At 41.3% G+C, this 19,354-nt stretch overlaps 1 protein-coding gene across 2 annotated transcripts in view; it reads right to left on the bottom strand.

Annotated features, from left to right (window-relative positions):
- Nucleotides 1-16,043, bottom strand: part of fbln2 (fibulin 2) — a 33,322-nt gene extending 17,279 nt beyond the window's left edge. For both annotated transcript variants that reach the window (XM_086023507.1, XM_086023516.1), the window contains exons 1-4: nucleotides 15,955-16,043; nucleotides 12,933-14,280; nucleotides 1,547-1,661; nucleotides 197-326 (exon numbers count right to left, since the gene is read on the bottom strand). In XM_086023507.1, the coding sequence (XP_085879633.1) occupies nucleotides 197-326; nucleotides 1,547-1,661; nucleotides 12,933-14,265 (1,578 nt within the window). In that variant the 5' untranslated portion in view covers nucleotides 14,266-14,280; nucleotides 15,955-16,043. The remainder of the gene's footprint in view (nucleotides 1-196; nucleotides 327-1,546; nucleotides 1,662-12,932; nucleotides 14,281-15,954) is intronic.
- Between the last annotated feature and the right edge of the window lie 3,311 nt (nucleotides 16,044-19,354).

The following is a 19,354-nucleotide window of genomic DNA, read 5'->3' as shown; positions in this document are numbered from 1 at the left end:
AGGACATGAACTACTGCCATAATCATCAGAGGGACCAGGATTTAGCACACTGACTCCATAACATCGATTCTTCTGTGACCAATGCAATTATCAATTGCTAATTCGGACGGAATTGGCCCGAACTTGTAATTGTACATTTTGAACATTTGTGAACTGTGTTTGCCCTCTGCTGCCGCATCAGGCCACAGAGACTTGCCTTGTCGGAACTGAGCCCACACGTATCACTGGCATTCTCCACACACATATCTCCGTCTCTGGCTGCACTGATTCCAGCCAGACATCGGCTTTCTCTCAGGGAGCCGAGGCAGCACTGCTGCTGAGACGTCCTGGCAGAAAGAAAAAGCACATAGAAGAAAAGGGACTGCTCAGACATACAAAGTGAGACTGAGGCCCGGCAGCAACGAGTGGGCTGCCTTTTCATTCCACAGGCACTGCTCAAATACAGTTGTCTGAGGAGCTTAAGAAGTTCTTTTAAAGGAAAGTGTGCCTGCAGTGGGATGAAATTACAAGCCTATAGACACTGGAGGGGATGCAGGTCACGATCCTGATCAAAACTTAGCTTTAATCACTTCACTCTTGGGTTATAATAATGCTCACACACCAACATTGGTACACTGTAAAAAAAAAAAAAATACAACTTGGATTTGGAATTTAGTTGGAACAACTTTATACAGTATATTGTTGACAATTATGGCAACAATGTTAGTTAGCACAACAAAACAAGGATGTTGTTTGCTCCAAAACTATTTGCTGAGTTGTTTTTACTTAGATTTTTATGTTGGGGGACAACACAAGGAAAAATTACCTCTGTAAACAGGTATTTATTTCTTTGTTAAGAAATGCTGGAAAGACAATTTTGCCAAAAGCAAAACTTAAAATATTTTGTTGAAATGGCCCACTTAAAATTTTGTCAAAGTGCGTTGACTTGCAATTTTGAGTTCACTCAACTTTTTTTTTTTAAGAGTGTATTTATTCCAAATATCAACACCAACTTTGAGTTACAGTATGGGTTATTGAGTTTGTTACCAAAAAATAAGTAAAAAATAACTGCCATGATAGAATAATTAATATGGATTTAACTGCAATTTGTAGCACAAAAACACACATGAAAATTAAGTCATGTTAAGTAATGTGTCAGTTGACAATGACCTTGCAAAACCTTCAAATTTTTACAGTGTAAAAAAAATGTTCAATGAACTCAAAATTTCAAGGCAATAAACTTCAATAACAAGCTGGGCAATTCAACAAAATGTTTTAAGTTTCACAACAAAGCAATAAGATATTACAAAACGGTTGTCCCACCACAAGGATATAAGTAAAAACAACTTGCTTTCTTTGTTGCGCTACCTCACATTGTTGCCATAAATGTCAGTTGTAAAATCTTTCTGTTTTAGGCCCAAAAATACAGGATGTGTTTTTTTTAACAGTGTATTCATGTGGGCACATATTGTGATGTAACCCCTCAAACCAACTAAGATGTGAGGTATTGAAAGTGATACAGGGTAAGCTCAAATGAAAACATGTACGAGACTTCTAATTGTCTCACCAGCAGATGGACTGTCTGTCTTGAGTGGGTGGATCCATGTTGTTGCAGTGACCATTAACTGAAGCCCATTTGGCGCCAGTCTCACAGCAAGCTTCCACCACCTCCATCACCGACACTATGAAACAGCAACACACAGTTTCACATGTTTCTGACTCAGTTTCTTATTCTTTAAATATTGGATGCAAATGGGAGTTCAGGTGGAACAAGGTGCCCAATACATTTGAATGGCGTCGGTAAAATCCATCAGAAACTTTTGATACGGCAGTAAAAGTCATGCTTGCAGACAGAAAATAAGAGTTAGTACTGTATTTGGCGATGGCGCACTGAGACAAGCAGGCACATTTTGTTCTCAGATTTCCTGACCCTCACATTCACTTGGCAGGGAGAAGCATGAAACCTGCTGAAATTACATTCAGAGCAAAATTGTTCTTATTTGCAACATCTGGGCTAATCAGCGCTGGAGCAGAGGAAAGAGTAACACATTAGCACTTCCTTTCAAACTGGGTCAAGGAGCAGACGGAGCAAAAACACATTATCCAGTTTACCGGGAAAATATGCTTGTACATGGCAGTGCATTCCAGCTTTGAGCTAAGCTGCCCAGGTGACTTTCTAAGGCAACATATAGTATAAAATCTTTTATATACTGAGACACAATAACCCTGTTTAAATCTTATGCATCATGTTTTAGGTGATGACACTAACCTTGAATTACTGGTTTAAAAATGATAAAGTTCCAGAGTTCCGGTAGTTTTTTTATGGACAACTTCCCTTCCTTGCTCCAACCCTCCCTATTAATCTGGGCTTTGGACCGGCACTGAGTTGGACTGACTTGCCCCAAGAGGCTAGGTGAGCTTATAAGCGAGCCAGTTGGTCTTCCATCCAAGTATTAACCATGCAAAGCTTCAGACAAAATTGGGCGATGTCAGAGTAGAATGGTCACCGTTAAAAAATGGTTACTCAAGTCCACAGATCATTCTTTTTTCACATTTTGGCCCATGTTTTGTATTAAGCAGTGGCACAGTTGATATATTATTATCATCATTTAAACCGATAAAGACAAAACAACTTCAACATGGACAGTTTAGGATAAAAACATACTTTACATATTAGGATAAACTTGAACCTGAAAAAGTAAAGACATACATTTATCCATTAATTGGTAACACTAAAATAAATTGTAAAGATGGGAATTTTTCAAACGTTTGCCTCTCTTAGGGCAGCTCTGGGATATGGTGGTTAGCACATCTGCGTAAAAGTCAAAAGGTTGTTGGTTTAAAGTAACCTCAGCAAAGACCCTCCTGTGTGGAGTTTGCTTGTTGTCTCCATACTTGCCTTTTTCACATTTTTGTCCAGAGCATGACTTGAACCTTGAAGCCCAAGTCGCAACATACGAGCTACTGCTGAGTGCTGTGAAACTGACTACCGAACAGTTCAGGGCATACCCAATAGGCTCCAGCTCACCAGTGAGTCCTATGACAGTAAACAGTATATAAAATGGATGGATGTCTCCCATACTAACTGAACCAAAAATATTATGATTACAACTAGTGGCTTTAAGGCTTTGGTGGATGTATGCCTTCTATCAACAAATTTTCTTCCAAGTCATACTATGCTCCACAGTCAGTTTCTGACATCCAAGTATGGACTCCACCCACGAACGAATAAATAATATTTTTATTACCAATTGCAATAAAAAGCATGAAAATTCACAGGAATATACAGTGGGTATGGAAAGTACTATTCAGACCCCTTGAAATGTTTCACTTTCTGCCGTTGCAGCCATTTGCCAAAATATATAACAAAAAATCATTTTATTTCTCATGAATGTACACTCAGCACCTCATCTTGACAAAAAAATTTAGAAAGTTTTGCAAATTTATGAAAAAAGAAAAATTGAAATATATGGTCATAAGTATTCAGACGCTTTGCAGTGACCTTCATATTTGACTGACATGCTGGTCATTTATTCTGATCCTCCTTGAGATGGTTCTGCTCCTTTTCCTTTTGCAAACCACTATACACAGCAGGTTTGCTACGGCGTATTTCCAGAAGTAGGGAAGACGAGACAGAAGAAGTGCATGAACTCCACCTTGGTCTGCCGGCCTCATCCCTGAGTGCTGCGCGCAGCTTGACTATACTCGTGGACACAAGTTGTTTTGAAACAGTTACATTCCAAGTTGGGGGGCGTCGCTTCAAAAAGACAGCGACAACAATGGATATCGTGCCTGCTACAACCATAAAGGGACCGAGATGACTATACGATGCATTTAATTTTACTGCGAAAACGATCTGGAAGGTGGCGGCTAAGGTGGAACGTGGGTGAGTAACTTCTTTTTACACATACGCCGCTGCCAAACTAGTTTGCTTTGCAGCAGCAACGAGCTGCGTGGTGCATTCGCTCCTCCGTGTGGGAAACTGTATGTCATCGCAACATGTGACATAATGGACCGATCAGAGCAGCAACAATTCCTGATGTGTGCATTGCATGTGTTGCAGGCCTGTCGCCAACAGCACAATGCGTCGGTCATGTGAACGGTCATGTGAATCAATGCGGCAGTTGTCGCTCTCGCCGTTGCAGGAGTAGAAAGAAGCCTAAAAAGAAGCCTTTCACCGAGTAGGCTGAGATTAAATTTAGCCGCCTCGCGAGCACATTTATGATTAGTGGGCTGGACTAAAATCCACTTCCGGCCATGCTTAGTCCAGCCGTTTTTTAAAACTTGTCAAACCCACCCCCCGCCCCAAAAATGGGCATCCCAGGGACAGAAGGTCCGACCGGTCCGACCCAGGGACAGACTGCCCAGGTCTGGTGTTTAATTAAACTGATTGGACTTGATTAGGAAAAGTCTATATAAGACCTTACAGCTCATAGTGCATGTCAGAGAAAATCAGAATCGTGAGGTCAAAGGTATTGTCCAAGGTGATCAGAGACAAAATTGTGGCAAGGCACAGATCTGGCCATGGTTAGAAAATGATTTCTGCAGCACTCAAGGTTCCTAAGAGCACAGTGGCATCCATAATCCGCAAATAGAAGAAGTTTGGGAAGACCACAACTTTTCCTCGACCAAGATTTCCAGCCAAACTGAGCAATCGTGGGAGAAGAGCTTTGGTGAGAGAGGAAAAGAAGAATCCAAAAATCACTGTGGCTGAGCTCCAGAGATGCAGTAGGGAGATCAAACAAGAAGATGCATTTTAATTATTTTGCCCCCATTTGTTTTCTCCAGATTTAATCAACTTTGTGATGTGTTTTACTTCAGTTTCATTCAAAGACAGTTTTAGTGCAAACACCAATTCCAATGAAGTTGGGACATTGTGTAAAACAGAATACAGAATACAATGACTTGCTAAATCCTTTTTAACTGGGGCTGGGCGATATGACCGAAAAGTATATCACGTTATAAGTGTCTCATATTGGTCGATATCAATATATTGTTTTTCTTTTCCTGTTTTAACTACTGAAAATAATGACCAATGACAATCGGGCATTGCTTTATTTTTATGGTGCAAGAGAATTGTCTCAAAAAGCAAAGTAATAATAAAAGGCCTGGATATAAAAAATGGTACTCTTAACTTAACGGGCTCTATATTCGTAGACAACACATCCGCACTCGAGAAAAACTGGCATATCCTGACCTTCATGCCGACGCAAGCTTGAATGCGCTTGTTTGGGAATTTGGTTCATCTGTCTGCGCCATGCTGGGCGGTAACAGACATTATTGGGGCGGAAAGCGGTTTTATAGGAGCCCACTTCACTCATCTGTGTCGCCCTGGCCAACTTTACATCATCTGCTCGTTGGAGACTGCTTGCAGTTCTTTATAAACGTACCTTGGACACAGGACACAAGCAAATCAATTTATTTTTCTACATGATTTAGACCACACTGTGTGCCAGGCATACTGGTCAGGAAAATAGATCCCGATATTTTATTGCATACCTTTTTGAGGCAATCACTGCAATGAAACAATGTCTGTAACTCGATGTGACTTTTTGTATGCCTCGACAAGTATTTTAGCCCACTCCAGCATTTTTCAGAATAGGGCGATGTTTTGTTCTTAGTCATTCTTGTTTTTTATTAGTCGTGTGTTTGTGTCTCTATCTAGTTGGAAGCCCCATGACCTGCAACTGTGACTAAGGTTTCTAACATTGGACAGGACATTTCGCTACAGAATGATTGAATGGTTTTGAGAGTTCTTTGCACCAGAGGTGGCCTCTGCCCAGTACAGCTTCAAGACAGCCTGTGCTAGCTTTGGCAAAGCAGCCCCTGAACTGAGCATATCGTTTTTAGTACCCTTTTGTTAAGAAAAAAACCCCCACAATTGTCACCAGGACATTTTCCCAGAGGCATTCGGGCTTATTATGCATTTCAGCTGTCATCAGTTTCAAGTTATTATAGTGATGATTGTGGGTGCTTAATTCTTTACTAAATGGGACAACGATTTTGCCTTTGAGGGGAGAATGGGGAGCATCTTTCTTCTCCGAGCCTGTCATTATATTTGTCTATCAGTGAAAAGTACACCACATACTTTCCTCTTGTCCAAATCCAAACCAGTGACATCAGTCCGTTGGAAAATATGTAGGTAGAATAACAAACAACAGGTACAACTCTCAACATGTCTGTCTGTAGGGTCGTAAAGTCACCAACATGCTGCTACTAATCAAGGCTTGTGTTTTACGGACTTAGAGTTAGCGATGACTTACTGTAAATGTATATGTAATTCTGCAAAGGTTTCATTGATTTCTTTCTTTCTTTCATTATTATATTATCAGAATAGTTTATTCGATTGTTTTGCATTTATTCTTGTGTGCATGTTCACGCATTGTTTTGTAGCGCTTGCTTTCTCTTCCGGTGTGTACTTCCGGGTTGGCGGGGCAGACGTGAAGGACACTGCGCAGCTGGTTTGACCTTGCAGTCACTTGATTTTTCATTGTTTAAGAAAGTAGAAATTGTTCTAGAAGAGACAAGGAGGACTGATGTTCAACTTGCAAGTTTCTTTAATTCCCTCCTTTGCAGCAGCGAGGTATTTTTCATTTTGATATTGTTTGCACTGTGTTTAGTTGCTAGTTACTTGTGCGGCCATGTTTTTTCTATCATTGTTATTATTGAAATCATATTATTATTTATGTTTAGTTTTCACGGTTCGATGGAGAATCGACACCTTCATTAAACCCGTGTCAAGAAAACAACTTGTGTTTGTCGTGCCTGCGGGGGGAGTTACACTTACCATACAGTTGGAGTGGATAGACTACAGCAAATACAACATTTTAACAAGCGGGCCTATGAGATCTCATTCTGAGATGGGTGTTTGTGAAACCCAAAAATCATTTTTTGCATTTGTGTATCTAGATATTTTATAGTTAAACAGTTGTGGGTGACAAAAAGTTCTTCTCACTTTCAACATCTGTACTTAGAGGGACACAGTCTTGTACCTTCTGAATCACTGTCCAACATCAGATGGCTCTGACATAACAGGGAGGACTCCACTGCAGTCAGGATGACTTCATTACCACTACAGCCAGTTTATGTTTTGATCGACAGCTTTTGTCCTAATCTCCTTGAGAATCTTAGCCAACAATCATGTCATTCATTTTTAATTTTTTTTTTTTTTTACGATAGGTTAAAGTAAATTGATGCAAGCCATTAGGAGTTGCCTTAGGCTGTGATGGTTGCACACCGTATCCCCCAATCCAATTACACCTCCTTGCCGTAACGTACCCTTCACCCAGCTGCAGCCTGACGAAAATGGCAAGGCTAAACTGCCATTCATTATGTTTCAGATAGCACACAATTACACTGCAAAACTCCCTAACACACAGGCTACACAGGGCTTCTCTGTTAGGGGCTGAGAATAGTATTGTCAACGGACACAGGCGCTTTAACAACAAACTGCTAGCAAAAAAAAAGGCATAAAATCTCAGGCTTAGTAGACAGTTTAAAAGGGGATAAAGACTAGCATATGATAACATTGACAACAAAAGCTAACACATTGTTGTTAGCAACAAGCTATTTTCAGCGCCTTACAAACAGGCCATCTAAGCTGACTTTTTCCACTTTTTTACTGGCTCATTATCATATTTCCAAGGTACTGATGTGGGAAAGGGGGTTAGGCCTACAAATTTGCCATCTCCAGATGTATTATAAGTGCTGTAACAGAGCCAGAATGACACTGCCATGCCTGCAGAGCTGGCTGTGCGAATGTGCACTTGGGAAATGGCAATGTCCTGCTTCGTTGAGTTTTTTCTGAAAGGCAAATAAATCCTGGTTCTACTGTTGTGCCTCTGATGCAGCAATTTACCAGCAACCAAATTTGAATGCGACTTTACTGTTAATACACTTGTTAATTCATAGTTGTTGCAGGCCGTTGCACACTCTTAAGCCAGTAGACTGGCCCAGCTCTGAGAGTGAAGGCTAACAACTGCTAGCGGACTCTACCACACAGCTAAATTATTTTGTTTATAAACAAATAGTACACAGTTAAACTCAGTCTCAACGCCCAAAAATGATAAAGCACTCACACTAATATAATTCCTACTATTGTTTTGTGGCATAACAATAGCACAATGTTAATCTAGTAGCTATACATCAGTCGTCGCTGTCCAGACAAAAAGGCAAACAAACTGCAAACAGATGCTCGTGCATTGCTACATGAGGCTAAAATTGCCAGGAGCCAACTCTCTGACACAAGCAAATCTAAAGGTGAGATGAAAACCTGTGACATGGTGTCAAGACTAAGAGTGCATTGAATTCTTGTAGCATGCGCTTGGTTATTTCTCAAAAACACAGGTTGAATTCATTTTAAACACCGCAACATCTGCTTGGAAAATGAATATTCAATTGATTTAGCATGCTCAACTAAAAACTAAATATTCTTGTTATTTAACCTTGCTTCTCATTTCCTCTTTGTGCTCGATCTATTCCAAGGTCTGAATCCAAACCAGAAAGCAGGGAAGGCTCATTCAAAGCACCAGATGTCTTGATTTTGGTATGAGTGGAGCCCAACGGAACTGTGTTATTGATTATTTTACAAACGTGACAAATAATATTTGAGTATTTTGAGTCTGCTAATATCTGCATACAACTGCCTTTTTATTGTGTGTCTAGTTAATGAAAGTTTTTTCTGTGTCGGGGCAATGTTTCTGAGCAGTATCATGCAGTAGATGAGAAGAATAAGGCTTCCTTTGAGTGAAAAATTCTGTGGATGGCAGATTCACTGGAATTCTTGTAAATGATCTGGAAGACAACATAATTCAACCCAAGATCGACCTCGTTCATATTCCCGTCGTTGACACACTGGCAAAGGTCAACGGTGGAATTCACCTTGCATTTGAGAAAATACAACTGTTGTCTTAACTCTCACTTGCAACATATTGTGACAGTGGTAATAACCTATTGGGGTTTTTTTCCACCTCACTGCTGAGACTGAAGCCTCAGCCATGTGGTGCTTCATAGCAGAGTCGAACAATGATATGTTAGGGTTTAAGTGATAGTGGGTGTCCAAGAAAGGGTAATAAGAAAGTGAGCATATGTGGAGGTAAGCTTCAGATGAGCTGATTACTGGCAAGATTGGGAAAGTAGCAGCCTCACGGGAGACAAGTAATCACACCAGCTCTGTGGGGAACAGTGAGTTGCGTCTGGCAATCAAGTCACTACAGTGGCCTCATTCATCACATCAGTCTTATGCCACTTGCAGGTACAACCCCCAAGAAATCCAACACTAAGTCCAGCCCAGTATCAGAAGACATGAACAATCCCAACCCCCTTTCCTCCTGAGCACATTCTGCATCTATTTGGACAGAGAGAACAAATGATCTGGAGTCACTGACTGGGAGTGCAACAAACACATTCATTTTGGAACATGTGCCACAGCAAAATATAGGATGATTAAAAAGGTTATCAAATGTACAGCATTCTAAACTTAAAAGTTGGAGACCCAAATGAGAGATTTGGTTCCTCCCTAGGACTGTCCTATGCCAGCAAAAATGATCATGTATTGCCATGATACCATGATACACTGTACATAAGCTAATGATAACGTATACATGCAGACGTGACTCTCTAAACAGCAGACATGACTCAAAAATCCCAGACTGACGATGACAACAACAGTCATCAATCTTTTTTTAATCCATATGCTTGGTGAAATCTGAATTCCAGCCTCATGCACTAGTGTAATATGGAAAGCTCACACTTGAGTCAGGCGTGACATGGCCTGTAAGCACTCCTAAGAGAGCGCAAATAAAAATGAACATTTCTGACTTTCAGTCGTCAACTTAACACCTCAGAAGCAACTTGACACAGTTCTGCAAGTTCACCGGCAAAGAAACACCTATGAGATGCATTCAACATATGTTATACATACGGACGAAGGCCAGCTGGTGCTGAAAGAAATACGTCTGAGAGGCCCAGGCAAAAATCAGACACTTTTAAAGTAGGTTAAGTATAAAATAATTCCCAGAAATATCAAGGAATTTTGTTTTACCCAATTAAAATAAAAGTACTGTATTTCTAGGACTATAAGTCGCTCTGGAATGCATCATGAAGAAGAAAAAAACATGGATATTAAGTCGCAATTTTTGGTGAAATTTATTTGACAAAAACGGAGACCAAAAACAGGAGAGCTCGGACTCGCACCCAAAATCCCCGTTCTAGCAGGGCCGTAAACCTGTACAGTATACAGTATGTGGGTGATGTAGAAGAGTTACTGCGGTTAGCGTAGTGTCAGAGGGTTGGGCGTCTACAGTCACTCTTGTCACACAAAAATTCAGGAACTTATTTATATCTTGGTCCTGCGGGAGGAACGAACCCATGTCACCATCTTTCCCCGGGGTTAATAGTCGAGTGCACTAATTAGCAGGCTAAGAGCCCATAGTGCCAACCTACCGGTTAGTGCTACTCTGATGGCTCTCAAGGAGTTTGGTTTGACAGGTAATTATTCACAGCGCGAGCCGGCATCTGTTACACGCGCACACTGCACAGACTCTGTTTATTGAACTCGGCTTTCAAGTGACTAGCGTAACTGAAACAGTCGCCTCTTGAGCACGTCATCCTCGCACCACACTCTCCAGGCATGAGTAATCAATTTACACTCGGTCCAACTGTTGAACTTGCCAAGATTAAGTGTACGTTGTTTGGTCATGCCTGAAGGATGACGTAATAGAAAAGCGACTGGTGTTGTGTGTTACTGTCTTGGACACTACAATACTTCTTACACAATTCCCCAAACATCATTGTAAAATGATACATACAAAAGAGTTATTTCGTAGTACGTTATTGACGCATTTTGGGAAGAGTTCAGAATCAAAATGCACTTCTTGCATGTGAATAAGAAGACTCGGTAAGCAGAAACATCAGACGAGCAAACAAACCAGTCCTAGGAATCAAATTACAATGAACCCCCATCCCCCCTCCTATTTTCGTGGATGACGCATATTGAATGTCTATCAATGTTGACTGAAGATTTTTGGGGTTTACCCCCCACCTTCCAACAATGCATTTTCAATAGGCATCAATTAAACAGGGGAACACAACTTTCATTGAGTTTGGTCTGACAGCTGTTTTTAATCACATTTTGGGATGCTAAATCCAACACTGCAGCTTGTAACTATAGTTACAAGTTTTGAAAGCTAAAAAAAGCAGCGTAAAACAAAATAGAACGTACAACAGTATGCTCATGTTTACAAGGCTAAGACTATGCTATGGGACTATGGGAGCTGCACATGCCACTTACCGCACTTACTGCACAAACAAGTTGCCACGTAGCTGTAGATGAGTAATTGTAATCAGCTCTTGTTACTACTGGTAATCAGTGGAATTTTGCTTTCGTGGCGTGTAAACTGTGGAGAAAAAAACTTGACTGCAATTTTGGAATCGGCATGCAGAGTTTAGTCTTAAGGCCTAGATAGACCAATCCAAGCGTCCGACGCGTTGGATTGCGCCATCTGATTGATGTAACGAACACCGTCGTAACATCGGATCCCGTCGGGATTTGCGCGGGACTGTCCCGCATTTTAATGATTTTTGATGCGTCCCGCAAATTGACTCGCTGTCCCGCATGTCTGATTGGCAGGGACCAATTTTCAAACGTGCGTCTAAAATCTTGTTTTTTATTAAACGCCTGTGTGCTGAGAGCAGACAACACACAGTGGAGGCTATTATGGGGGCGGGTCTCTGGCTGTGTGTGTGTGGTGTGGGGGGGGGGTATTGGTGTTCGGGCGGGCGTGACTGTCTGCGTGCGAGACTGTGAGAGGCACGGGTATGCTGTCAAATCAAACAGCCGGCACACATGCAGGCAATAGTTTTAAAAGATACGCCTACCACAAACAAGCATTTTAGCGACGCTAAAACTTTACGCTAAAATACTTTTCCAGTAATCTGTGATGAATTAATGAAAATGGAGGACTCTGAGGAAAGTAAGAAGTCCCACATCTGGTGAGTTTGGATCTGGTCACTCTAGTCGGGAAGCGTCTGATGGGGGTTTCAGCATGTTGAATTGGCCTCGTAAGTCGTGACATTTGGCCACTCCGATTGGCTGTTAGCCAGCAAATCAGCGCATGGGGCAAGAACAGGTGAATTTCCATCATTTTGCACATCGTCACACTCCGCATTTAGACGTACAATGTCTGTTTGGACAGTTTTTTCTTGCACCTTTGCTGCCTTAATCTTTTTATCAGTACAAGTGTGAGGGTTGACAAAGTAAGTATTGATTAATTCTGTGTCAAGAGTGTGAGGGTTTACTTCGCATGGGGGTTCATTGTGAGCAAAAAATATAGCGGAATACGTTGTTTACGTTTTTATGTTCCGCCGACGCCAATAGCTCCACGGTTGTCTTTTTCTATCCATAAGGAATGGTGACTACCGCCACCATTGGTATGGAGGAGTATTACCAGGCTTTTTACTAAAATTTCCGTTTATTGCCTTCCGCCTGCAGCCGAGGTACCCTTCCGCCGTCTGTCTATCCACCTTTTTGTCCGGCCCGAACAAATAGTAATCGCTTATAGGCCGGTCCACCTTTTATTTCAAGCGGGCTTCCGTTTGCCTTTCCGTCTACAAACTTCGGCCAATTCCACATGAATGTAAATAACCTTCTCCACCTAAGTTTTTTCCACTTTAGCCAGCGGTAAATAAATGCTATCTGAGGAAAACACACTTTTCATGCACAATTGTGTGGCTTTTCCTGGACCACTGCCAATTTGAATCGAGTGATTATGAATTCCCCCTCAAAAGACAGGACGTGAGACAACGCATGTGTGACATGAATATGTCACAATAGCTGCAACCCCACATTGTCCTTGCTGGGGCTCAAAATGACCACATTGTATTTTGTACTTAAGTGGTAATTTATCCACATGTCATATTTTTCAACAGACAAAGAGAAAGGAAAAAACACTTACCTTCTAGCTCGCTATCTACATGCTGAGGTTGGTAGTTGGAGAGGTTTTGAGGTTGTCTTTGGGGCTGCTCACCATACTCCCTCATACTGACAGGAGTCTTCCTGGTGGGCTGGAGCTGGATTGTGGGCTGCGAGCCCCATAGCTCCCCATCAGGAGTTTGCCTGTGCCCCATTGAGACTTGTTCTCGTTCATTAAGGCTGCCAGAATGGACTATGTGATGATTCCTGACATGACTACCTTGACTCTGTTTGTGGTGGCTAAAGCGCCTCTGATCCGTGTTGTGTGCCATGTCCTGTCCCACGGTTCTTGTAGTATTACTTCCTTCACTTTCCTGCTGTGATCTGCGGTTCTCCAAAGTCACGTTCTGTGTTGTTGTCATTTGAAGTGTTGATGTTTCTTTTTGAGTCGTTGTGATTGTTGGATCCTGGTTACGCATGTCATCATCCTCTCTGCTCTTTTCCGCTTCAAATCTTTTTTGTGGATCCCTGAGCACGCTTCTTCTGTCATCATTTGAGGTGGAGCTTGATTCAGGGTAAGCGAGTGGAACTGTAGTTGGTCGAGCCAGATTTTGGATAGGGGAAGATGTCGGCTCAGTCTGTGAGTAGTTGTAATCTTCTGTGCCAAAACTGGGTGGATCTGGCTTATACAGTGGGAGAGTGTTTCCCAGCACTAACTTGGTTTCGGAGGCATGGCTGTAAGTGTCTTTTAAAGGTTTCATGTTCTCAGTGGTTGCAACCTGTGTGGGCTTATTAACACGTTGGTCACAGCCAGGAACATGCGAGCACATTAGCTTACCCCCCTCATCTGGACAGTGGCAAAACTGACACTGGTCTATCTGAAAGGTGTGTCCTGCTTCAAACTTCTTGTCGCCATGGCTACAACCCATTTGCTCACATTGCGGACATCCATCTGCAAGCTGTAAAATATCAATGCAGTTAGGGGAAATTTCGGGGCACTCCATAAAATGGCAACTTATCGTCCCTCCTCCCTGAGGACAAGCACATTCAGTGCTTCCGAAATCCACAAAATAAGATTCCCCCTCTGGGACTTTCCCTTTGCGGAAGCCTTCTAGGACACAGTCGTAGTACTGGTAACCTTCACACGAGCAGCCTCTTTGTGCACAGGCGGGACAGCAGGCACCTGTGTCGAGGACGGTTTCAATGCAGTTATGCAGGACTGGACATTCCACACCTGTGCAGTCCTTCTGGCTAAGGCATGTGTGCATGCACAGCAGCACCCAACACAAACACAAAACAACTCTCTGTGCATTCATTTTGTGTGTAGAGGTAGAAGACAACATTGGTTTTCCAGGTGGATTCCAGACAAAAACCATCGTGTTTCTTTTGGCCTGTGGAAATGAAAAAAATGTGACATATTAACAGTCCGAAAAATGTTATTATGACAATCATTAACTTTCACAGCCTGCCAAATATTGTTTTCTCTAAGACTACATTTTTGTACCATGGAGGTTACAAGTCATGGTTTATATTTAAACGCATGTGAAATTGAGACAAGAGGTGAGGCTCACGGGGAAATATGTGCAACAGTAACACAGCAAAAATCATCAGCTGCTTGTAAAACAGTACCAAAAAAAGAAACATAAAAAGTTACGACACAACAAATCATTGGACTGCTTTCTCCCTGGAACGGCTCACATCTGAAACTATTTCAGTACAAGTTTACTGTACATGGCCATCACACACAGCATGACATGTCCAAAGTCATGAACTCTCTAAGCAGTACAATTGGTGTCTAAGATGATTCCTTCACATGGGGATTGTCGGCAGGCAGGCAAGCAGCACAAAGTTTAGAATGTGAGGGTAAGTGATGGGACTACAAATCAGAGTCCCTTCAGAGGACCAGGTGTTTTCTATTTTGCTTTTCCTGTATATTTCTTTTGTTGCTGGTATTCTCAAGGGCTACAAAAACCAACTGTGACACTTCATCTGACTAGATGTGGATCATAAAATCTACATTTGGTCAGAGTGATTATATAATTGTTGATATTCCTTCCTCAAATGTTTTAAGCAGCCTTATTTCACAAGTTCTTGGTTCTCATGGAAACCAGGGCTGTATAAGAGGTAACAGATAGTTGTGACAAATGTCAGAAACAACCTTGTCTATTGATCTTGGAAGCATGGAGATGCTGTAACAGCGCTAAGGTTTTAAATGCACAGACGCACGTTACATACAGTCTATTTCTTCTTTTTTTTCAGACACTATGTGATGATGTGGCTCATTTAAGGAACACTAAAAATTGGAACCTTTAATTACAGTCTGTATCCATTTGAAAAGGATTCGAATCTGGAGGTCACCAAAGTGATTTTCATGTCATTAAAATATATATAACATCTGTTTCACTACGTTAAGCCACTGTGGAACATAAAAGCGCCCTGCATGCTGCAGTGCCATTAAGGGAATCAATGATGTCTTTGTGCACAGCGGGTACAAAATTATTTTACCAGATCCCCTGCTTTTAAAAGGGACGTGGCCCTTTGCTCTGGCGCCTTACTGTGGTGAAAGATGTAAAAAATTACCCAAACAATTGTCAAGAGTATTCAAAGCTCTTCGTATTTTCTCTGGATAATCAAGTGGAATGAACGCTCAAATTGTGGGTTGTGTGTGTTTTTCTCTGCCAAAAGCTGAACCTTAACCCCGGTAGATGCAATGCGTGCACGTATGGACACGCGCACGACCACACGTGCAAACTTTGTTTTGGCTTTCCATTTGCTACTTTACTAAGTTCATTAAAACAAATGCCGCCAGTATTTTTTACACAATGGCTTATTAGAAAAAGAAAACGTAAACACAAATATTGGAGTAACAAAAAAAGGAAACATTATTTTACTTCGCAGACTGTGTAGAGAACATGACGTTTGAGCGCTACTTATAAGTTAATAACCAAGCATGCAATAACTCCATGAAACTTAACAGGGTGGGCAAATAGTAATTCCCGCATTGCTGCTTGAGTCCCGTCGCAAAACGCGACATATGTCACGGTGCACAGGCTGTTTCGTCCTACCTTGATCCCGATCCTGCAGAGCTGCCGTGCTTCCGAAAGAAAGTTGTGCGTAAAAATGTGAGTGAGCTCAACTTCCGAGTAGACTGGGAGCGCCCTCGCCTTTTTTTTCCCCCTAAAGGGAGGAGAGGAGAAGGAGGGGAGGGACACGGCCGTACTAACAATTCTACGACTGGCAACGCTTTGCACTGATGTATGTCTGTGCAACATAAAATAGCGGACATTTGCTCCAATTAAGGGATCGTGATGAAGATGTCAGACGTCTTAAGAAAAAACGGATTGCACTTTCTCGATCAATATCAATATTTACCGCCAAAATGGAGATTAAATATGTGCCAAATTGGTTGTTCTACCTGCATTTTAAAACTGGATTGGACGACTGAATCATTCATGCATCTTTGTGTTTGATCTTCGAGGTAATTAAAGTGGCTCAAGACAACAGCCTCCTCGGTGGATGAACAGTCAGATCAGGAGATAAAGGCAGCAGAGAAGCCCCATACTCATAGTGGCCCCTTTACACTGTGTTCTTTGTTCATTGTGATTAAATACACACAAGGCGTCCTTTAAATGCATGTCCAGAATTAATGAGATATTTATCTGGAATCAAAAGTACACTCCACGACTACAATCTCATGATTCTTTGCCCTATAGAGCCTTCTTCCATTTCAAGAGGCCTGTTCATAACGTCAATACATCAGTAACATCTCCCAATGTTTCATATTAAGCTCTGCACTTCTCCATATGGAACAAATATATTTTAATTACAACTCAGTCAAAACTCCACTTCATACTTTTAAATTTAATCTCAGAACATGTTTGACATAGCAAATTTAATAAACCTCACACAGGCATGCACTTTTTCCTTCCTTTTTTTTCTTTACTTTTATTGTATACCTACACTGCATGGTTTATTTTTAGATAGGTTTAAGTGTATTTATCTTCAGATGCGTAATAAGGTGAGATTGAACATATAAACCTCACTGTGGTTTCTGGTATCACCCATACGCAATCTCTTTTTATGTGATGATGGTATTGTCAGTATATTGATTTTGCTGCCACGGTAGAAAGGTGGCAAACCCCAGCAAATGGCACTGATTTCATAGGTGGCTGACTCAATGAAAAAAAAAAAGTATGTGTTTTTATGTGCATGTATGTCTACATGCTTGCTGTTATTTCCATGGTGTGTGTTTTTATTGTCTGAATATGCTCCTTTCTTTGTTGTGTAGGGTAGAAGGTTCCTCTGCTTCAAGTTGGCAAGGAAAGAGCTGAGTCACTCTAACTGGCATATGGCTGGACTTTACGCTTTTAGGCAGAAATGACTGTGTGCCTTGGTGTATGCCACTCCCCACCAAATGGAACAGTGAGGCCAATTCCTTTACTTTTGCTGGAGACTGAAAATGTCTGGGTTTGAAATTTCAGCTTTCAATTCCAAGTGTTTGCATCTGAATCATCATCAAACTTCGAAATAGCACCTTTTGTTTGAACTAGTGTTGTTCCGATACCACTTTTTGGCCCTGATACCGATTCCGCTACTTGGCTGTACAGTATCGGCCGATGCCGATACTATACCGATACCTCACCGTTTGAAAAAAATCCAAAATAAGCGCAATTTTTTTTTGTAATTCTAAAGAATTGCACTCACTTGGATGTAAAATTATTCATATTTAAATCATCACTTGCGAAGTATCTGTAGTAACATATACACACAAAATACATACCGACCCCCAATGCGTGACGTCACATTTGTATGCTGCCAGAGGGGCAGGCGGTCGAGTGAGTGATATAACAGAAGTCCGTAGTGTGTTTCTAAAAATGGTTAACACCCGTGCTGTTTATGGTTGCTCTAATCGGTCAACTAGAGATTTTGTTTTGTGATACCGGCAGTGATTCAAATTAACCGGAGGCAAAAACGAAGTTGTTTGAAAGCAGACGCGCACAACGGCTGTCAAATCTTCAACGTCACCATCACAACATACAAGGTTATGATCTGATGACTTTATATCCGTTATTGTTTTCTTTTTACTTTTCATTCAAGATTTAGTTTGCACTGCTGTTCAACATTAATCTGTTAATTATGTAGGTATGCAAATTTCATATACGTTGATGGAACATTGTAGAACATTTTGCTGAGCGATGTGTTGTAAACAAACTCGTCTCTTTGTTAGCAGTTAGCAAGCTACGGCAAGCTCGAAAAGCTTCAACGGGTCATAAAGACGCGTTTATTTGGACACAAACCATTGCATGAAAGACGTTTTACACCATTAAACTAGTAATGACTAGCCAGACTGACTCACTGACAAGTTTGTTTGTTGCCCCGGTTTATTGAAAAAATAAGTAGTTAGTGCTCAGTTTAAAATGTGAGTTTTCTCCCCAAGACTACATTTATACCGTTACTGATGTAATCAACATAAAAAACAGAGAGCTGTCTGGGGTTAGAAAAACAAGCAATTGTTAAACTATTGCACTAACATTAGCCATAGCTAATGCAACCATTTGGGATGTCATAAAGAAGCAATAAACCACCGTTGTGCAAAGTAACACAACACACAACAAGGAATCAACAGCTGTTGAAGTCAGACACATTTTGAGGGCTGTGAAGAAAGACCCCAAGACAACTGTTGGAGAAGATCATGAACATGACCAAAGGTACAGATGGTACACTTGAAGGTGCAACTCACTCATTGGCGAGAAAAATAGGGTGGCCTGGTTGGAATTTGTCAAAATTCGGGGACATTTTTATGAGTGTGGAGGGAAAGATAAATGTTCACCAAAGTGATGGTGAAGAGACAGAAAGGATCTGGTCATGGTCAAAAATACAATGTAGTGCAATTTACCTGCTTAAAGTGGAAATCAACCCAAACATATTTTTTTCAAGAATATGTTCACAGCAGGCCCACTAGTTGAAACACGGCATTCTGATTTATATTGCGTTTGTGGAATATGAGTTAAGCAGCAAGATTTACTCCTTTGTAGCCATCTCAGGGGGCGGCCATTTGGTCACTTCTGTCGACTGAAAATGACATCACAGCTGCTCAGGGCTCAGGTAACGACCAATCACGGCTCAGCTTCAGAAAACAGGTCATTACTTGTGAAAATATTTGAAAGAAACATGCACTTTCTACAAATGCTCACAGAGGGGATGGAAGAGAGGTCTGTCGGGAGTACTATTGCATGTTTTCACAGGCTCCTAACATTCACAAATTGTTTTGAAAATGTGATATATTGCCCACTTGTAATTATTTCACAATACAGGCAGATGATGTGATATTACATTTTATCAAAGCACACACTCGGGTAAAAAGTCTAAGAGTGCTAAAAGTTTGCACTTTCTTGTCAGATCTGTGAAGCTATCAACATCCCAATGTCCGTTAGTGACCACCCAGCTATGAGAAGATCCCCGGGA

This window comes from Filicampus tigris, chromosome 1 (assembly GCF_054856515.1).
Source record: "Filicampus tigris isolate MCC_2025a chromosome 1, RoL_Ftig_1.0, whole genome shotgun sequence".
NCBI classification, from domain to species: domain Eukaryota; kingdom Metazoa; phylum Chordata; class Actinopteri; order Syngnathiformes; family Syngnathidae; genus Filicampus; species Filicampus tigris.
The sequence above is the reverse complement of the archived record's forward strand: the minus strand, read 5'-3'. Positions and strand labels throughout refer to the sequence as shown.